General features: G+C 36.8%; 2 protein-coding genes across 2 annotated transcripts; both read right to left on the bottom strand.

Moving 5' to 3' along the window:
* Positions 1-372: 372 nt before the first annotated feature.
* LOC104223369 (GDP-mannose transporter GONST2) lies at positions 373-5,419 on the bottom strand. The gene is made up of 10 exons (XM_009774797.2): positions 4,818-5,419; positions 4,032-4,237; positions 3,246-3,429; positions 2,851-2,990; positions 2,630-2,759; positions 2,063-2,161; positions 1,711-1,865; positions 1,428-1,544; positions 942-1,039; positions 373-844 (listed from the first exon to the last, which is right to left on the bottom strand). The coding sequence occupies exons 2-10, from the start codon at positions 4,226-4,228 to the stop codon at positions 801-803; spliced, it is 1,164 nt and encodes a 387-aa protein (XP_009773099.1). The 5' UTR covers positions 4,229-4,237; positions 4,818-5,419; the 3' UTR covers positions 373-800.
* A 6,819-nt stretch (positions 5,420-12,238) lies between these two features.
* On the bottom strand, positions 12,239-13,812 carry LOC104223368 (uncharacterized). The gene has a single exon (XM_009774796.2). The coding sequence runs from the start codon at positions 13,542-13,544 to the stop codon at positions 12,426-12,428; it is 1,119 nt and encodes a 372-aa protein (XP_009773098.1). The 5' UTR covers positions 13,545-13,812; the 3' UTR covers positions 12,239-12,425.
* Between the last annotated feature and the right edge of the window lie 6,467 nt (positions 13,813-20,279).

Genomic DNA, 20,279 nt, shown 5'->3' with positions numbered 1-20,279 from the left:
CAGCTCTAGAGCTGAACTTCAGGCCCGGCTAATAGAATGCTGAAGTTTTGCGTGATTGTCTTTGCTACTTCAACCCCGTATACTGAAGTTATGCGAAAAAGCGGGTACGCTTGCAAATTTTTTTGCAAAGCGGACACAAGTTAAAACGTGACACAAAAAGCGGGTATAGATACAAATGCCCCGTTTATGTATTAGTTGGAGTAGTGATATAAAGTAAATAGTCAATATTGTGGAGAGAAAAAAATGGCTTTCGCTAAAAACGTTGTCATTTTTTTTTTCTTTTGGTAATCTGAAAACCAAACACTATGAAAATACATTATTTTCTAGAACATTTTTGCTGCCATTCGGGCATTTGAGCAACATAACCTACCATTCAACAAAAATCAAACTCGAACTGATACTGTCATATTATTTTCACCAAATCCATAGGGAATTCTTTTATCCCTTTCTACAGTGTATGTAGTTATATATGCATTTTTTGTAGTTTGACCTTATTCCAGAAAAAGAAAAAGGTTTTCAGATGACTGAATTGAATAACTACTGCTCACAAAAACCAAAATTGATAGATGCTTCATTTCCCTGGAATGAGCATCTGACAGACCAAATAAATAGGAGTAACTAAATATGGTATCTTGCTCTCGGCTCCTACTACTGCCTACACTGACTTGTATAGGGGAAGGAACTCCTTGTGTGATTCTGTTGGAGTTTTAGAGTTTTTATTGTTAGTCAATCTGTATATGCACGCTATTTGAGTTTCCAAGCGGTAGATCGCCTATCTCGGACCCGAGTGTAGCACGGTGTCAAGACATCTTGGCCCTGGCAAAAAGTACTCCAGCAAGTAGACCTGAAAGCAATGGCAGATTTCGGTAAGGTAAAATAAGTAAATACTAAAGAGAATTACATTAAATCGTCAAGAATATAATCTGGATAGTTCACATTACCGAAAAGTATGCTGAATAAATTGGGAACACTGAGAGGAACCTTGAACACCAAAAGGCCAGCAATTGAAATGGGAATCTTGTTTAAGGAACCTACAAGACTATGAAGCGGAGAAAGAGTATAGGATTAAATAACTAATCATGAAGCAATTTGAAAATGCATCTTATACTTCCTTTCAAGTAGACTGTAACTAGAAAAAAGGTCACATTAAGGTAGCTTTCTTTCATTTTTCCTTCTCCCCAGTATAATCTGGGTTAACCTTGTCTAACTATTGCCGGAAAAGATTTATAGCAGACTTAAATAATAATACAGCAAATAGTTCTAGAATATAGGAACAGAATGCATGTCAAATATCTATCGAGAACCAACTCCATGCCAAAGTGATAAGGGTCCATATCTTTATCGTCAACAAGTTAGCAGATCACGTAAACTAAGCTAAGTAGTTCATGATGCAACTCCCCAAGAAATGTCAAGCCAGTATGACTCACCTGTAAGTGGTTGGACCAGTTTGTTTCAAAAACCACATAGATGTGAAGCTAATGGCTAGCCCAAGCAATCCACTGGCTGTTGCAGCAACCCAGAACATTGGAATCTTAATTACATCCCTGCAAATGAAAAAAAAAATTGAAACTGCAATATTTATTTGGTACTCCTAAGTGAAGGACTAAACAGAAAAAGAAGAGACTACTGAGCAGCTCAAAAGTATAATATTTATTCCATTAACAAAAAGACAAATGTCTAATGATATAGTAACAAAGATATAGCACGTACGCATTAATTACATAATTCCATTCATCAAACAGGAAGATCAAGCCGATAGCAAAAGGTATAGATATCCCATTGTTCAGTAATACCATTGAAACTTCGTTAAGCGATCCAGATTTTGTAAATTGCTTTGCTCTGTCCATGACATGTCGCAGTGTGAGCTGTTGAAAATTGATGTCCAATGAAAACAAATAGATTAGGGAAATGAAACATATATTTTGAAGTTTGACTTGTTATATTAGTCAGTCTAATTTTTGTTGCTTTCTTATAATTGAAAGAAGTCAAGAGCAAATTTCTTTGCACGATCTTGGTACCAGCAATCAAGGATGAAGAACAGAGTAAAGCAGAAAGTACATACTGAGTAGCCTGCAGTGAGAATGCAATTAACTGATTGCCAAGCATAACCCGTCCCGTCGAATGAGAGGTCTGTTATGCCTCCAGATATAGCAGAGATAATCTGAAAGCAAGAAGATAGCAGCATCAATGAAGAAACTGCCAATAAATTGTTCTTTTTCCCTATGCCAGAGCGGGACCAGGGGTGGGGAGGGGAAAGCGTAAAGTAGTTCATATACAATAAAATTTAATTATCATTCAGTGAGTGGGAAGCCAAATGGAGTTCTATTTTGGCCTTAACTAAAATTAAGGAGAACTGGGACAGTGAAAGCAAATTTTGTTGGCTCTAAATTATATGTTACTACTGTACATATCTTAACACAGAAAAAATATGAGGTATATGCAACAGTCATCTAATTAAAATCAGGGAACAGATGCTTAGTAGGACTACTGTATAATGTTATCCCGCGATCTGATATGGACTGTGATGACTGGATATACAGCATAAGAATTACAAAGACGATTGTCCTTGAGGATGATGTGATCTCTGACAACTAAATTTACATTGCATGCCTGAACAACACTAACATACCATAAGAAACATGGCAGTCCACACTTTCTGATTCTGTCGCTTCCCAAAAATATATAACTCTCCAGTTGCTGTTAAAATATTTGTCACATTCTTCAGAATTGTCACCATTGCAATATTTATGTATTTCAAACTGAAAAGGTGCACAAGTAATGTCATTGGCATAATGATGTAGAGCTAATCATTCCTAAGTCTATGGTGAGTATAGACATATCAGATATTACCTATACATGCCTGAAACAAGCATGCCAATGAAGATCAAATTCACGGGGATCCAAACTTTAATGAGCTTCCAATTAAGCTTCTCCACAGTAACTGCTCCAGAGCAACCCAGTATACAAACTATAAGAGTACTGATAAGGTTCTGAGAGAAGTAGGAGTAGAATTAGTTTCATGAGATAACATCTGTAAACTGCAAGTTCCTGGTACTAGGGAAGAAGTGTCGCAAAAACAAGGTTGAAAAAGGATGTTGGACATGCAAATGATTGAACAAAAAGTTTCCAATTGGAGCTCAAAATGGCAATGATATAACATGCATAATAGCTAACCTTAAGCATTAATGTGCCTCATCTTGTTATTCCAAAGGATGGAAAGATGGTCAACTGTAAGTAGAGAATACCTGGTAGAACATCAACGAGATACCAGCATTGAAAGAATAACTTGAAAGGACAATTTTATTCAGCAGGATCATGCAACAAGAAGAAAGGCAATATGCAGTTCCAGACAAAAGAGGGCCAGATTTTCTTCCAGATCCATGTTCCCTTTTTTCTTCGCTATCCACAGCTTGATTGCTTTTGGAAAACCTGTGAGATGTGAGAATAGGTTAATTGCAAAAATCGTTTGGTTATAACTTCTCAGAAAATATCAGGCCCTCACCCTGTGTCCAGGAAAACGGCAAAAAGCTATGGATCTAACTGAAGCAGTTCTGAAAAATATGCCAAAGCTTATGCATCCACAATACTCCCGTGTATTTAAACGGTACCTAAACAGTATGATGCTAAGTTGAACGATAGTAGCTAGCAAATAGCTATCAAAGAATTACCCAGTAATTGATTTTTAACTAACTCAAAGTGACCTATTTTTAAGGCAAGGACAAAACTGCATCTCTTATTCAAGAAATGAACAGTAACATCCATAAAAGCAAAATAAGACAGTGGGAAAGTCAAATTGAAGAATGTACGAGGCATGCTAGTCATTCAGCTTGAACGCACTGTGATAAGTTTCCAGGAAAAAAAGCTAGACATAAATAAAATAAAAAGAGATGGAAAAGATAAAACTTCAAAAAAGAGAGCTCCTAAGGTTAAAGTATGATTTATAGGTACAACCCCTCCCCCTTCCCTAAGAAAGATGAAGAAAAAAAGAAAAACGGGGAGAATTCTGGTAAGATAGTTGAGCTGCAGAACACCTGTCACTAGCTGCTCTTCGTTCTGCAGCAATTGATATCTTGCCAGCCGACCATACCCCTTTCCTACGGAATCCGTCAAGTATTTTGTGTACCACATTTAGTCTTTTGGCAAATGCTACCTGTCCATTTACAGATATATGACCTGGCTCCTCACCGTCATCACAGATAATTGATTCCAACTTAACCGCAGAGGACATTGAATTAACCTAAGAAAGAAGACAAGGAAACAATTTCAACTTTGATACATAAATGTCTAACATGAACAGAAAGAGCTCTGGAGAGCATAGACAACAGTTAAAATTTATCACCAGTCTGCTACACCAATCCAAATACTTATAAGTTATAAGTGCAACTAATTGTATAAAAACGTATATTTGAATAAGATAGAATGCTAATATTGATGTCTATGCTACAACGAAAGTAACTCTAGCATCATAATCTGAATTTGGTTAACTGCCAGCCTATGGGAAACTGCTCATTCGATCAATAAATCAACTAACCTCAATCCCAAATTAGATGGCACTGGCTATACAAATTCTTTGTGTCCATCTATTCAGGTCAATTTCGGTCCGAAACAAATAATTTATCCTTTAATGTAAAACTAGGGGTGATTTAGATAATATCAGATGCGATCGTTGCGAAGTTACCTGACAAGCTCTAATATTTATGCCTCAAATCATCTTTAGATTTAAACGTAAACCACTGAAACGAGATTAAGCTAAAGGTTTTTTTTAATTTCCTTTTAGTAAATAAAACATGAGAATATAAAACACTGAAAAAGCATACCAATAAATCTTCAGAAACTTCCAGATTCCAATCAAGAACTCAAAATCTTTCAATGCCCAGAAAAGATTTTCCCAATCTCAGCTACTACATATAGGAGCAACAGCTAAAAATACCCTGTTTGACAATAAATTAAGCAATCCCAAAATCGTTCCTTGGGTTTCCGTACAATAGTGCAAGCACCTAGGTACAGCAAAAGAGGTCACGAAAAAGACGTGAGAACACAAATAGTGAGCTTTTTGAAGAGTACGCAAAGCAAATGGAAAGCGTGAATCTGAGAAAACCATATAAACTGTAAGAGAAAACATGGCCAGTGGAAAAAATAAAGATATTTTAATAAGGGCAAATGGAGGATGAAGGTGCGATGAAGTAAGCGGGATTCCAGGAGAAGAAGAGGCAGTTGAATTTAGGCTTATAGGGAACTGAAATCGAGGCAAATGCTTCACCATTTAGTCAAAATTGTGTGTAATAAAGTAATGTTTTGTTGTGCCTTTGAGCTCTATTTTGCTTCAACAACAATTAATACTCTCTACTGGAGAATTCCACTGGGGAAACACGTATCAGTGGGGAGGGTTGAAAGTTCAAACTTCAAACCGGGAGGAGAAGATGGCGGGTTTTGCACATGTTCAAAAGATGGGTGATTCAGTGGGCTGGATTATACGGACTGGTCCATTGTTAGTTTTGGGACCAAAGCTTCTAGCAGGCTTCTGATCTGGATTACACGAAATCATTTAATTTTGGGACTTTTTCGTATATATACGAGATTTTAAACTTATTTACCCGGTTTTGTTTAAGTATTCATATTTACATAAAGTAATCAAAGCTTTTTTACAAAATATATACAAATAAGGTCAAAAGATATAATTTATCTACAACTTAAATACATATTTTGTGTACAGAATACGGTCAAAAACTACAATTTATATATAACGAATATACAATTATGTAAGTTGTAGATATTTTGTATACCGTTTCTCCATTCGACATACAAAATATATACAATTTGTTTATGTCTTCTTTTTCGAGTTTTAATCTGAAATTTCAACCAAAATCACCTCGAATCTTCACCAAATTGTCTCAAAAATGAGATATAAACTCCAACGGATATTCTCAATCATTTGCAGCAACACCCAATCCAAACAAAACAATTTCGCAAATTTCAATTTTCGAATTCAAAGCTTCTAAGCTTTCTAATGGATTAACATAGTTTCCAATTCAATCTACTCACATCTGATTAATGTTACTTTGTTTATTGATTCCAAAAAGCTAAAAGAAAGTAACGATCTTCCCTCGTTCAAACGTGATAATTCATTCATTGTTTAACATAAAAAAAAAAGTAAAAAGAAAGAGAAAACATAATAGAATTGCTTAATGTTGTTCTCGTAAAAGTATGACTAAAATTGAGGAGAAACAGGCCAAACATCAGGGGCGGATTTACGTACAAAAATTGGGTGCTCGAGCACCCATTAACCTCGATTCGGAATATGTATAGTTATATAGAGAATCTAAGAAAAAGGATATAAGAATAGCAAGCACCCAAGTAACAAAGAGCCTGATGGCTGCTTTGTTTTATGATGGGTGTTGAAGCGCTATAAAAACCAAAGGGTGAGGGATCGAATCTCCCTCCTTGCAAGCATTTTTCCCTCAATTTTTTCTTATATTATCAGGCATTTTCTTTTGCCCCAGTTATGAGGTCCTCTTTTTGTTCTTTTCAGTTTTCGCTAGTGACTTTTTTGAGCCAATACTACTTTGTTTTATTTATTTTTTTGCTTTTCTTTTCTTACTTTATCTAATTAATTATAGCAAAGAAAGAAAAAGAAAATTTGCTTTAGAAAAACAAAGAATCCTTCCGGAACCACAAAATCCATTGATCTTTTTCTCACTAATCGTGTTATCCATCACAGTTTCACGGCGCCAATAATATTAATATCATGATTTCTAATTAATTTTTTTATTGTATTTAAATAGTTGCACACTTATATGATGGGATTAATAGTAACTTTACGTCAAAAAAAAAAAGTTAAGCACTCACAAACATAAAATTTTGGATTCGCCACTGCTAAACATTCTTTTATTAATTTATAATTTTAGTTTTGGGGTGGAAGATGGAGAGAAAGTGTGAAAGATTAGAGTCTAATACATTATTTTGTATAAAATTGGTAATTGTATATGAATTTAAAATTAAGTGAAAACCTAAATGGCAAAGGTACATAAGTTTCAAAATTAGTATAAATAAGTAAAAAGCTCTTTAATTTTTTTTATTTTTATTTTTTATTTTTTTATTTTTTTATTTTTTATTTTTATTTTTTTGCGTTTTTGGTTCTATTAGTTTCCCCTGGACTGTGTAATGGTTCCCAAGGAAATTTATAATGATCTTAAGTTTCTTTCCAATGGTATCTAGCCAAATTTTGATAAGCGCAATTTCACAATTATCTTTTAACTTTAGTTTTGTATACCCACTTGGCATTTCATATTCAGTAGCCCGACTAATTTGTTCGTGTCATATTCAGCAACTTCATTAATTTAAATTCGTGTCGTATAGATCTCATGAAAGGAGAAATGACTTCCTACCTGGGGTCACTCCATTCAAAGGCTCAACCTAACAAAAATTTATTAAGAATAAAAAAATCCCATCAATCCAATGATATTTTGGCAATTTTGTCCTAGTCTTCTCTTTTAACTCTGCTCGTCGGCCCAATATTGCTCCAAGCCAACCATTTAAGCAAATATCCATGCAACAAAAACTAATTACCCGCCTCTGCCCATCCCTTTTTTCTTCTACCTATTTTTTTTTAAATACCCAGCCAAATGAAGTTAAACTAAGCCAATACAAGTTAAGCCAAACCAATTTAAGTCAAGCCAAGCCAAATCAAACTAAGCAAAACTAAATGGGTAAAAGAAGTGGTATGGTGAGATTGGTAGGTTGGGTAATTAGTTTTAGTTGGGTAGGTATTGTAAGTGCTTCATACTGAGCTTATAATGATCAGGATTTACCCTAATTATTACCTTAAGGTTTTGGATTAGGGGTGTGTTTGGTATGAAGGAAATTATTTTTTTAAAAATGTTATCCAATTTTCAAATGTTTGGTCGGCTTAAATGTTTTTGAAAATATTTTCCTCATCAACTGCTCTTTCTCTAATTGCAGGAAAATATTTTCTCTATCAAATGCAGGGAAAATATTTTCCAAAACTTTTTTTCAACATTCCTCACCCTATTCCTCATCCCTACCAATCTACCCCCACCCCATCCCCACCCTCGCCCCCACCCTAAATAAAAATATTATTAATAGTACTTTCTTTTCATGTTATAGATAGATTTTTTTTCAACAAATGCGTATTTTCTTTTCATGATATAAAAAAGTATTTTTTTTTTATTTTAACAAAAGAGTACTTTCTTTTCATGATGTAGAAAAAATATTTTCTTTCATTTCAACAAAATGCTTTTTTTCTTTTCATGACGTAGAAAAAGTATTTTCTTTTATTTCAACAAACAAAGTATTTTCTTTTCATGACGTAAAAAAATATTTTTTTTTATTTCAACAAAATGTGTATTTTCTTTTCACGATGTAGAAAAAGTATTTTCTTTTATTTCAATAAAATAATTATTTATTTTCATGTTGTAGAAAGAGTACTTTCTTTTTCAACCAAAAAAAGAGTATTTTCTTTATAGTTATGGAACATAAATTTCAACGTTGTTTTGTGCAAAAAAGTAAAGCAGCACATTAGTTCCTTTGAGTCGGTGTGGATTTTTATAAGAATAACTAAATTATTGAAGAAAATAGAATCATGAAAAAGTTGGGTATTTTGGAGGGGGAGGGGAGAGAGGGGATGGAGCAAGCAAACATGGGGACTTGGGGGAGGGGGTGAGGAGAGTAGCATAAAAAATATTTTCTACTCTCTAACCAAACAATAGAAAATATTTTCCGAAAAAAAAAATTCACGCACCAACCAAACAAGAAAAAAATAACTCATTTTCTGTGGAAAACATTTTCTAGGAAAATATTTTCCATGGAAAACATTTTCCTTCGTACCAAACACACCCTAGATGTTCAGATTTTTTCACATGTTCGACTTCTTTTTATATATATAATTTAACGTTCATTTTATGGTTTTTACTAGGTTGTTTCTTATAAGATTATGGATTCTTGAAATGAATGCTAAGTTGTTTCGTTCTAATAGTAGAAATTGCACGGGGCGCCTTTGGTCGCCCCCCATTTAATCTATACCCATTTTTTAAAAAAAGTTTTAATTTGTATCCAATTTTTAAACAACTTCAGCCTCTTTCTCCTCCTCCTCCTCCTCCTCCTCCTCTTCCTCCTCCTTCTTCTTCTTCTTCTTCTTCTTCTTCTTCTTCTTCTTCTTCTTTATTCTGCTGCTGTTGGTGCTGCTATGAAACTTCAGTTCATGGGATGGTTGCCATAAATATGTTTATCAAATTATTTAAAAATAAATTATAAATAATTACGTAAGTTAGTAGACAATAATTTGCAAATATTTTCACGTACGTAAGTTAGTAGACAATGATAATTCAGTTCTTTTCATGTTTATTGTTTCCAAAATTTATGATTTAGATACTGTTGGCAATCAGATTATTTATCTAGTATGTTAGAAAGCTTTTTCAAAAACTTCAGCTTATACAGTGCTGAAGTTTTTACAAATGAACTAAATAACTTCAGCATCTTCTGCTGAAGTTTTTGAAAAAGCTTTATGAAAAAACTAATGAATCCAGGACAAAAAAAAAACTTCAGCTTTTAGTGCTGAAATTTTTACAAATGAACTAAATAATTTCAGCATCTTATGCTGAAGTTTTTAAAAAAGCTTATCTAGGACAAAAAAATTTCAGCTTATTCAGTGCTGAAGGTTTTATAAATGAACTAAATAACTTCAGCATCTTCTGCTGAAGTTTTTGAAAAAACTTAATGACAAAACTAATGAATCCAGGACAAAAAAACTTCTGCTTATTTAGTGCAATTACAAACAAAAATTTCAGCAAATAGAGAACAAAACTTCAGCTACTATGCTTAAGTTGGGCAATTACAAACAAAAACTTCAGCAAATAGAAAAAACTTCAGCTACTATGCTTAAGTTCAGCAATTACAAACAAAAACTTCAGCACACTTGGTTCAGCACACTTGCTACTTCAGGCCCGTCTACTAGAATGCTGAAGTTTTGCGTAATTGTTTTTGCTACTTCAGCCTCGTATGCTGAAGTTACGCAATATTTTTGCAAAGCGGGTACAAGTTAAATCGCGACCCAAAAAACGGTATAGATGCAAATCCCCGTTCTAATATTAGAAACTTTATTAGATTTGTGTTTAATACTCAACTTTAAATGTAGGAATATTTGTAAAAAATTAATTATACGCTATACATTTATTAGTTCGATACATCTACGAAGGGACGAGTCTGTTGCCCTTAATAAACTACTTCAACCGAAACCGACAGTGCTATCACTGCTGTTAAATTTTTGTCGTGAAAACTACAGAATAATCGAAAGTGGCTCATCACCTACATCTTCTATGTTTTATTTAATGTAAAGCCACGTCGTCTTAAATCAGAATTACTAAGAGCTATATTTCCACATATTGAAGTACCAATTCAAGATTACTACCAGATTGAAGGAAGCACAAAGGATTCAAGAAATTATGTTTCCTTGACATAAGGATTATAGTCTAGTACCATGAATTTTAAAGAGGTGATAGAATGGATATTGCTCTTTCAGAGTTTTAAACTTAAAATTATAAAATAAATTATAACTCTTGTGCAAAATTGAATAATTATTTGGAGTGAGATAAGTAAGTTGAATAATTTTTACTTTTTTTTTTTTTTTGAAATCTGAACTCCTTACTAAAGATAAGTAGCGAGTACTCATACAAAATTTTAGCCTTCAAAGGCAAATGCAAACAGCTTTTAGTAGAGAAGCCCTAACGTCATTCCTTCTGTCTTAAATATAATTACAAGGAAGTAGCGCAAGTCGCAAGGCGAGAACCAAACCGACACAAAATTTTGAGTACAATTATTTTTTGGAGTATTGGAGAGCACCATAAACTAAGTGATAGAAAATTAAGGTTGAATATTAATCTGACATTTAGATATTATCTCCATAAGTAGAAAGCATATTAGTAATAGTGAAGGTAGAATTTTTATTAAGGAAATTCAAAATATATTAAAAAAGTAAATATACAAAAAAACTAGTCAAAAAAAAATTCAACATATACACGTATTGTATTCTATGTAACTTTTTAGCGAAGTTGGTTCAGATAAATCTCTTCCGCCCCTAGCTCTTGCCCATGCATATTAGACCTTGTTGAAATTGAAGAAGGGTTCTAACAGATCATCACAGATCACATCCTTTATCCAAAGTTATTAAGATTGCAGATTTCTAATGATTATTGACACCTAATTCTCCCTCCCTAAATGACTAAAATGATGTAGCTTTACAGCATACTGTTGCACGTCCTCGTGCAAACATGAGTCACGATCTCCCACTAGGCCCCTACTACAAACCATGTGATCCCATTGCTACATCAGTACTATCTAACTTCAGCATTTAAAGTTTAACAAAATAGCGAACACAAAACCTTAAAGAAGAAGTGATCCAAAAGTAAGATACCACGTCTAATAGACTAGGATATGTTCGGTGGTGGAAGATAATAGATATTCGATAAAAAAGTTATAATATATGCAAGTAAGTTGACTCGAACACTATCGTAGTAAATAAAGACCGCATGCTACTTCTATCACCATTTTACTCTTGCGCTAATCCTTCAAAGCCCAATTCTACATTAATGTCAACTATTGGTTAAAGAAAATGAAAATTCTACAACGTCAACACACAGTTAAAATCTTGTCGAAATAAATTCTGATATCGAAATATGAAAGTCAAACTCTAAGATATGCTCACAATCGCAATTCCTCCCCACTCAATAATATAAAGATAATCACTTGGCTGACAGGCATATACTCAAGTCTTAAGGAGGACCGTACAATAACTAAGAGCCTACAATCTGGACTATAGTATAGGGATTTATATTTTAGGAGTCCTAAGTCCTAACCACTACAAACTTGGTTAACTAGGTTGAAAATCAAAAGTAAAACAATTATTATTTCAAACTTAATTTTTTCCTTTAAATTAATGAAAAAAGGAGTAATATAATGGTTTAACTAGAGGTGCCCAAGCTCCTAACTCATCTGGAGAAGTATTGCGTCGATGATCGTAGCTACTAGTTGATTTGAGCCGCAAGAACATCTATACTAAAAGAATATTCATCCTATTGAAGATCTAATAGTGATATCGAAAAATTAAGACGATTGTTCGTCTGTTAAAAAATTCTAAAGTTGAGAAATTGTTAAGTTTACTGAAATATGTTTCAATATAATATTCACTGATTGCAAAAATGTTTAAAGATATGAACATAAAAGACTATTTAAAGCAAAATTTTAATATGATACCTAAATTATGGATTCGCTAAAGGGAAAAAAGTGCATAACCATTGAGATGCACTTACACTGGTATTCACTCTAATGTCTATCTATAAAGTTTGTCACACTGACGATTCACACCAAATTCCCCATGAAACATACATCACATTATAATTTATCACAACCATTAATCATACAGTGTACACAATCACAAAACAAGGAAGCACAGCCCTCGAATTAAATACCAATAACTCATCTTCTTCATCCAATCTAGAGTGGACCCCATTTTCCCTACCCACCAAGGAATCAAACCCTGGATCCTCTTTATCAGCCAAATCCGGGTCACACCCGATCCGACCCGCAATGACCCGACAAACCAACATCGCCCGCTTCACGTTCATGAACCCGAATTCCTCCTCAATCTCCTCAGGTACCGCCGCGTGCGCCCTCCAACTCGTAGGTTGCACGGAAATTCCGTCCATCTTATTTGAGAACCCGCTCTTTATAATCCCACACACACTACAGTACTGCTGGTTACAGATGCTGGAATTACCATTTTGCCCCAGCTCACACATGAACGTAGTACAATGGAACCTCAACAGTTCATTTCCATCAGCTATACACCTCTCGTCCCTCTTAACGACGACGTTTCGACTGGCTTTAAACTTCACGTGCTCTCTGTAGTCCTCAAACCGGGTTAAAATCCTCTTGCTATTGTGAATCTTTAGGATCTGATGGATGATCGGGTTATTTTTCTTCTCGGGCCACCCCGTTTTGAAAATGATCCGAACTATGTTCTTACCTGAATCACCGTCAATGAGCTCTGAAACTGCATGTTTTATGGACTGGTGTTGTTCGAGATGAATCGGGCTCTGGAATACTTCCCCACATAGGGTACAAGGATAGATGTCGTTACGTAAAGGGAAGAAAAGCTGGTCGGCGCAAATATCGGATTCGGGTACTGGATAAACGGAGCGGGTAATCGGATCATCGGATGAAATAGGAAAGATGGGTTTGTGAAGGGACCTTGTGGAAGAACATGGAGATTGGATTGAAGGGTTATGGTGAGTTGGGCTAGTAGTAATTTTTTGTATGGGGTCTGGTTTAGATGAGAAAATACGTTTAATGTAAGACCAAGAAGAGGAAATAACCTTAGTTGCTTTGTTTTTGGAACGGTGATCAGAAGGGAGTTTTCGTTTTTTTGAGGGCTGATTGTGGGAAGCTGAGGAGAAGATGAAGCAGCCAAGGTGAAGTAACAGGAAGATAACAGAGAGGAAAGTTGAGAAAAGGGGACGAAAAACAGTAGCCATTTTTTATGGTTTGGTTTAAGGAATCGTCAATGTGTTTGTCATGACTGGGTCACATTTTGTGAAGTTGAGAGAATGAATGGTGGCAGAAGAAAAAGAAAGGGGGTGTGAAAAAGGAAGAGAAATATATTAAAGGGTAGGGACATGGAAATATGGAGGGAGGATAAAGCTACAGGTTGGTGTTTGGTGGAAGGCAACTTCATGCCATCTCTCTGCTTGTTCTTGTCTCGCTCCATGGATTTATCGTGAATATTTTAATACTATCATTATCGGAATAAAGTTAACTTTGTCTATGTGATCATTTTAAAACATATGATGTCTCGTAATACGATTTGGAGCTCGGTTAATTTCGTCACATAAGGCTTCGCTCTCGAAATCTCACAACCCTTGATTGAGCTGTTATAGATTCAAAATATGTGCAAAAATAGCTAGCAGTCAAGAATGATGTGACAATTGATATTATATTAAAATAAAGTTGCAATCTATATATTCTACTCTTAGCTATACGCTATTAAATGATTTTTAAATATTTATTATATATCTTTAATTTATTAATTTTAAAATTATGTACTAATTTGTGCTTGTTATAGATAGTTATTTCTAGTTGATTTTTAAGTAAATTACATGGGGAGAAATTAAAAAGTAAATTACACGCATAAACGTATTGATTTACAGAAGCATGTGTTATGTTAATTTAGTTAATTGTGTTATCTCGTTCTGTTTTAGTTAGGTAAAGGAGCATAGTAAGTGGCATCTTATTGTACATGCACATACCTTACCAAGTAAAGAATAACATATATAATAATTCATTCATGGCGACCATAGAATTCTCTCTGCCCTCAACAGAGAATCCCAACGTCCGCACTTTTGTAGTTTACGATCTTCCTTATTTTCCCCCTCGATACTAAGTACTCCCACTGTTTCATATTAAATGAGTTACTTTCCTTTTTAGTCTGTTTCAAAATAAATGACATATTCGTAAATTTGGAAATAATTCAACTTTAAACTCTTTCATTTTACCTATTTACCCTTAATGAGAAGCTTTTATAGCCAAACAAATATCATGGCCCCGCAAACTTTTTACCCCTTAAGCTTTTAAGACCACAAATTTCAAAAGTCTTCTTCTTTTTTCTTAAACTCCATGTCGAGTCAATGAAACGGAGGGAGTATTATTTTACTCTTTTATTTTGTATTGTTTTGTACTTTTCTTTTCATTTTCGAAAAAAATAGAAGCTTATAATTTTTGCATTTATTATTAACACCTGTGCACACCCAATTATAAAATTATATATGTGTAAACCAAGACCTGTTTCCCCGAGGCATAAATGGGCAATGGCATGTGACTCAATAACTCGTGGTCTTGTCCATTTGTGTCCAACCTCTGCTCGAATTATATTGCTAACAGTTCAATTTTATGGAATTTATTTATCGCATATACTTCCATTTCTCTTGATCAATATTCAGAACAGACGAGGGTACCACAAAGAATAGCAGAAAAAGAGTATTTTTTAGACTCTCTGCTAGCTCAAGTGTATGGGTCAAAATCTGACCAGAAAAGAATCGGCATGGGAAGGGACGGTGAAAGGTTACCTGGAACTGTCGTATCCACACCACTATAACGACACATAACTCAGTCATGGCCGAGATCGTGTATTTAGGATATCTGAGGCGAACTGAATATCGTGGCATTTCAAGGGGTCGGCCCATAATATAGTCAAATGACTTAAATACTATGGGTAAAGACCTTTGAGTAAGGGAGAAAATCTAATATATAAACTATGGGAGAAGAAGAAGAAAGGGGGTGGAACAAATCAAAACACAGAGATTCCTCAAAAAGAGGAGGGATCGTCATCTCTCTCTCCACGAAGGAGAAAGAAGCAAGGAAGCTCAGATCTTCAACATAGATCGTTAGTCTCATCACACCCAATGCATAGAGTTCTACCTTATTAAAGATCGATGACCTTTTTCATCCATGTATTCCTCATTGATCGTTAAACATTATGGAAACCATCATCTTCTTCTTATATAATGTGATTTAATAAATATTACAGTTAAATCATATGCGTGCTATGCTTTCTTACTCTCATCTTCTATCTTAGATCTAGAATAAATTATCGTTGGCTAAGATTTACCTAAAGTCTTCTTATATAATTAGTTTAGCAATAAGCTCAACACTTTTTGGTCAAACAATTTGGCGCCATCTATGGATATTTCTTAGCCAAATTTTCAGTTTCCTCTGATCTAAAGCAAGACGAAGTGTTATCTCCCGGGTGTCATTACTTCCCTGTCTCAGTATAAACACCAACTTGAAAAAATTAGTGGACAAGCTTTTGAAATAACCAAACCAATCAGGGTCAGATCTTTGCATGAAATCGAAATTATGTCTGATATCTATCCAAAATTCGTGTCTCGATGTAGAGATAGGTTTGATACGTCGTACGAGTACCCAAGGCGGGATTAAGGCCACTACGTACTTAGCACGTCCGCAATCCTATTCCCCATACTAACATTACATATCGATCTATACTTCTACCTCTTAGAAAAGGACGATAGCCTACTGTGTGATTCTTTGAAACAACCGGCACATCCTGCCTTATTTTTGTATCCGTGCGCACAATAGGTAATTTATGTACGGAGTATAACTAATGTTTACCTATTTTTGTATGCATCGGACAGGATCGGACGGGGGCCCGAGCTCAAGATTCCAACGGGCAAAGTATGTTCAGCCCATAAGAGGCCTAGATACGGTTAACGGCGAACCCAAACGCGAGGCTACAGAATCTGAAACCGCCATTCGAGTACGAGATAAAGCGATTCATCCTACAACACTTTGCCTTTTTCGCTGACTCATCAGGTCAAGGTAATAGGCAATTTCGTTTGAGCTTAACTTATCATTTTCCTTTTTTGGATCGGGATAGGAACACGGGCACTCTTACAGGCGCGCGAACAAGGAACAAACACCACCGGACACATCAGGATAACATTTCGTACCATACCACCTTGCAGGCGACGGTCGAGCGAGACCCTCCACGCCATGTCATATTACAAATAACGGACAAACGGCCCAGAACGAGCCGGTATGATTGAGAAAATTTCCATGACCTGGGACTGGGCGGTGAGTCCATGGAATAGTCTCTCCAATAAGTATAACGTAAACACAAAAAACGTGCACGGTTGCTCGCCATGGCAATCCTATGCCGGTTCAGCCGACTAGATATTACGAATCACGCCAGAACTACGTTCGAAATTAATCAAATCCCAAGGCGTCCAGAAGCACAAGCGATAAAATTCATCGCCCATTCCTCCTAAGAAGGGACTAAACAAACTGAGACTCATCCTGACGAATAGTACTCTCCAATGAAAGCAAAATTAAACAAATCGGGACTCACCCCAATGAACAGTACTCCCCAATGAAAGCAAAATTAAACAAACTGGGACTTACCCAAGAAACGCATCGTATTCTCCAATGCAAGAAAAAGTAAAATAAATTGGGACTTACCTAGGAAACGCATCGTATTCTCCAATGCAAGCAAAATTAAGCAAACTGGGAATCACCCAGGAAATGCAGAAGTCAAGCAAAACTGGGACTCCCCCAAGAAATGCCCAAAATTCTCTAGAAAATAAACAAAATTGAGTATGCCAGGATTCACTCCGATGTATACACAGACAATATAGTGGTCTGTAATTCTCCAAAATCTGACAACGAAATAACGGGTTAATATTTCGACCTTAACTCGAAATAACACCCCTATGGCTAAGGGTCATCGCCAAAAGAAGAATTCGACCTCGCTCGAATCACGACGGGTTAATATTTCTACCTTAACTCGAAATAACATCCCTACGGCCAAGGGCCATCGCCAAAAAAATAATTCGACCTCGCTCGAATCACAACGGGTTAATATTTTGACCTTAAATCGAAATAACACCCCGACAGCCAAGGGCCATTGCCAAAAGAAGAATTCGACCTTGCTCGAATCAAAACGGGTTAATATTTCGACCTTAACTCGAAATAACACCCTTACGGCCAAGGGCCATCACCAAAAAAAGAATTCGACCTCGCTCGAATCACAACGGGTTAATATTTCGACCTTAACTCGAAATAACACCCCTACGGCCAAGGCCCATCGCCAAAAGAAGAATTCGACCTTGATCGAATCACAACGGGTTAATATTTCGACCTTAACTCGAAATAACACCACTACGGCCAAGGGCCATCGCCAAAAGAAGAATTTGACCTTGCTCAAATCACAACGGGGTAATATTTTGACCTTAACTCGAAATAACACCCCTACGGCCAAGGGCCATCGCCAAAAGAATAATTCGACCTTGCTCAAATCACAACGGGTTAATATTTCGATCTTAACTCGAAATAACACCCCTACGGCCAAGGGCCATCGCCAAAAGAAGAATTTGACCTTGCTCGAATCACAAAGGGGTTAATATTTCGACCTTAACTCTAAATAACACCCCTATGGCCAAGTGCCATTGCCAAAAGAAGAATTCGACCTCGCTCGAATCACAACGGGTTAATATTTCGACCTTAACTCGAAATAACACCCCTACGGCCAAGGGCCATCGCCAAAATAAGAATTCTACCTCGCTTGAATCACAACGGGTTAATATCTTGACCTTAACTTGAAATAACTCCCCTACGGCCAAGAGCCATCGCCAAAAGAATAATTTGACCTTGCTCGTATCACAACGGGTTAATATTTCGACCTTAACTCGAAATAACACCCCTATGGCCAAGGGTCATCGCCAAAAGAAGAATTCGACCTCACTCGAAGCATATAGATTAACATTTCGGTCTTACTCACACTAACGCCTTTGTGTCCATCGGTCGTCGTCAAACAAAAACCTTTTGTTTTTTGTTTTCCGAACTTCTACAAATAAGTTAGAAATTGATTTTGCTTCAAATCCAGATTTGACCTCGCTCAAATACATATGAAAAGGTTGACTTCTCCTAAATCAACAACTGAGTTCAATCCCCCTCGAATGATTCAAGTCAAAATTGACTTCGTCCTAAACGACGATTCCGAATTCAACCTCTTTTGAAGCAAAGGTGATTCCGCATAAGGTGACAAATCAAAAGTCAGTCTCGCCCAAATATGCAAATCCAAAGAAACTCCATTCGAACTCACATGACAAGAACCAGTTAGGTCCGCTTAAAATCGGTTTCTCTAAACGAGAAATCAGGGATTTGCCATACAAAAATCTGAAGGTCTACGCCAAAGCAAAAAATGTAAAGCAAAGGGAAGGGAAAGAAACACAAAGGATGTACAACGATGAAACAACCCTTTTATTTATACACTTGCACAACGATCGCACCTTATACACGGCCAAAACCGGCCCAGTACAAAAAAAAACAAAGCAAAGCAAAAAAAACAGACTAAGGCAACAACTCTTCACTTGGCGTCATCACCGCCATTCTCCCCATCATTATCTCAAGGAAATTCCCCCTCAACCTCAGCATCCTCGCCGGTCTTCGGTGTCGCAGGATCGTAACCGCAGTTGACACGAGCCTCTCGTGCCTTCGTCTGGGCTCCTTCATAAGCAGCCTCAGAAATATTGCCTGCCTCCCACAAACTCTTATATATGTCCCGTTGGGCCTCTACATGAACCCAGAGCTCGTGCAAGTGGTGAGGAACATCATCACAGGCAGATTCAACTTGGGCCAACAGTTGTACCTTTTCGGCCTCAAGTACAGTGACCTGATCTCCTAAATTTGAAGCTTCTCGGTCAATTTCGCCAAAGCACTCTTCAAGCCTCGCCTCCCTTAGCGTGGTCATTGCCCTCTCAGATTCATGCTCGGATTGAAGGATGCGGATAGTGTCCTCCAACGCCGCTGCCCTTGCTGAAGCCGACGCCCGAGCACTCTCAGTGCTCTCCAACTCGGACACTTTTCTCTCAAGCTCAACTAATTTCCCCGTCCACTCCGCACTCAAAGCCTCAACCCTGACGGTATTTTGATCGAGCTCGGACTACAACGACAACACCTTCGCCTGAAGATGCTCGCACTCTGCGGCGACCCCCTTTCCCAACTCGAGTTCCTCGTCCTTTACACGAAGTAGCTCCTCGAGCTTACTGTTCCTGCGAATGGACTACATCAACTCCTAATCCCTTTTCTCTAGCTCCTCCTCGAGAGATTGATTACCGGCGCTCGCCTTGAGCCGCTCATACATCTCACGACACTTGTTGCGGTAGCGCTGATACTTTTCCAAAATCATCAGAAAATCTTGGCCCGAGTGTCGACCCTGCAAGCACTTTCAATCTCCAGCATATAAGACTGAAAGCCAAAAAAAAGGGTCGGTAAAGGCCAAGGCCGCCAAAAATAGAAATAACTCAAAAAGAAAAGAGAAACAAAGAGGAGAAACTTGCCCTTAAGCCCATGGCGGCCACTTCATGCATCAATTTAACGTCATTGACGTAGCGAAGAGCCTCACACTCTGCGGAAGAGTATAAAAGGTCGAACTGTTGTACCAAGCCCTCTGTGTCCCGCAGAAGGTTAAGCTCCGACGGAATCTCAAGTATACGAGAGGGACCTCCCGCTCTCACCACAGTACGGGTAAAACCCTCCTCAAACATCCTAACATCATTAGGATCGAGGTCGGAGTCAGACTCATAGTTGTCAGCCACGACCCCTTTCCTCTCTCTGCGGCCAAATAAAAAGCTCGATTTGGTCCGCAAGACGAAGGCCTGTTCAAAGCTACAACAACGGCCTTGGGACCCCGACTTCTT

This window comes from Nicotiana sylvestris, chromosome 6 (assembly GCF_000393655.2).
Source record: "Nicotiana sylvestris chromosome 6, ASM39365v2, whole genome shotgun sequence".
Lineage (NCBI taxonomy): Eukaryota > Viridiplantae > Streptophyta > Magnoliopsida > Solanales > Solanaceae > Nicotiana > Nicotiana sylvestris.
This window is presented reverse-complemented; position numbering and strand designations above follow the sequence as displayed.

What these genes read in the sequence shown, in the direction of transcription:
- LOC104223369 (XM_009774797.2), bottom strand. Translation starts at nt 4,228, where the DNA reads ATGTCCTCTGCGGTTAAGTTGGAATCAATTATCTGTGATGACGGTGAG. An exon ending in CTTGTTTCAGGCATGTATAG is followed by an intron (nt 2,760 to 2,850) that starts GTAATATCTGAT and finishes GCACCTTTTCAG; the next exon opens with TTTGAAATACATAAATATTG. An exon ending in TTCTCACTGCAGGCTACTCA is followed by an intron (nt 1,866 to 2,062) that starts GTATGTACTTTC and finishes AATTTTCAACAG; the next exon opens with CTCACACTGCGACATGTCAT.
- LOC104223368 (XM_009774796.2), bottom strand. Translation starts at nt 13,544, where the DNA reads ATGGCTACTGTTTTTCGTCCCCTTTTCTCAACTTTCCTCTCTGTTATC.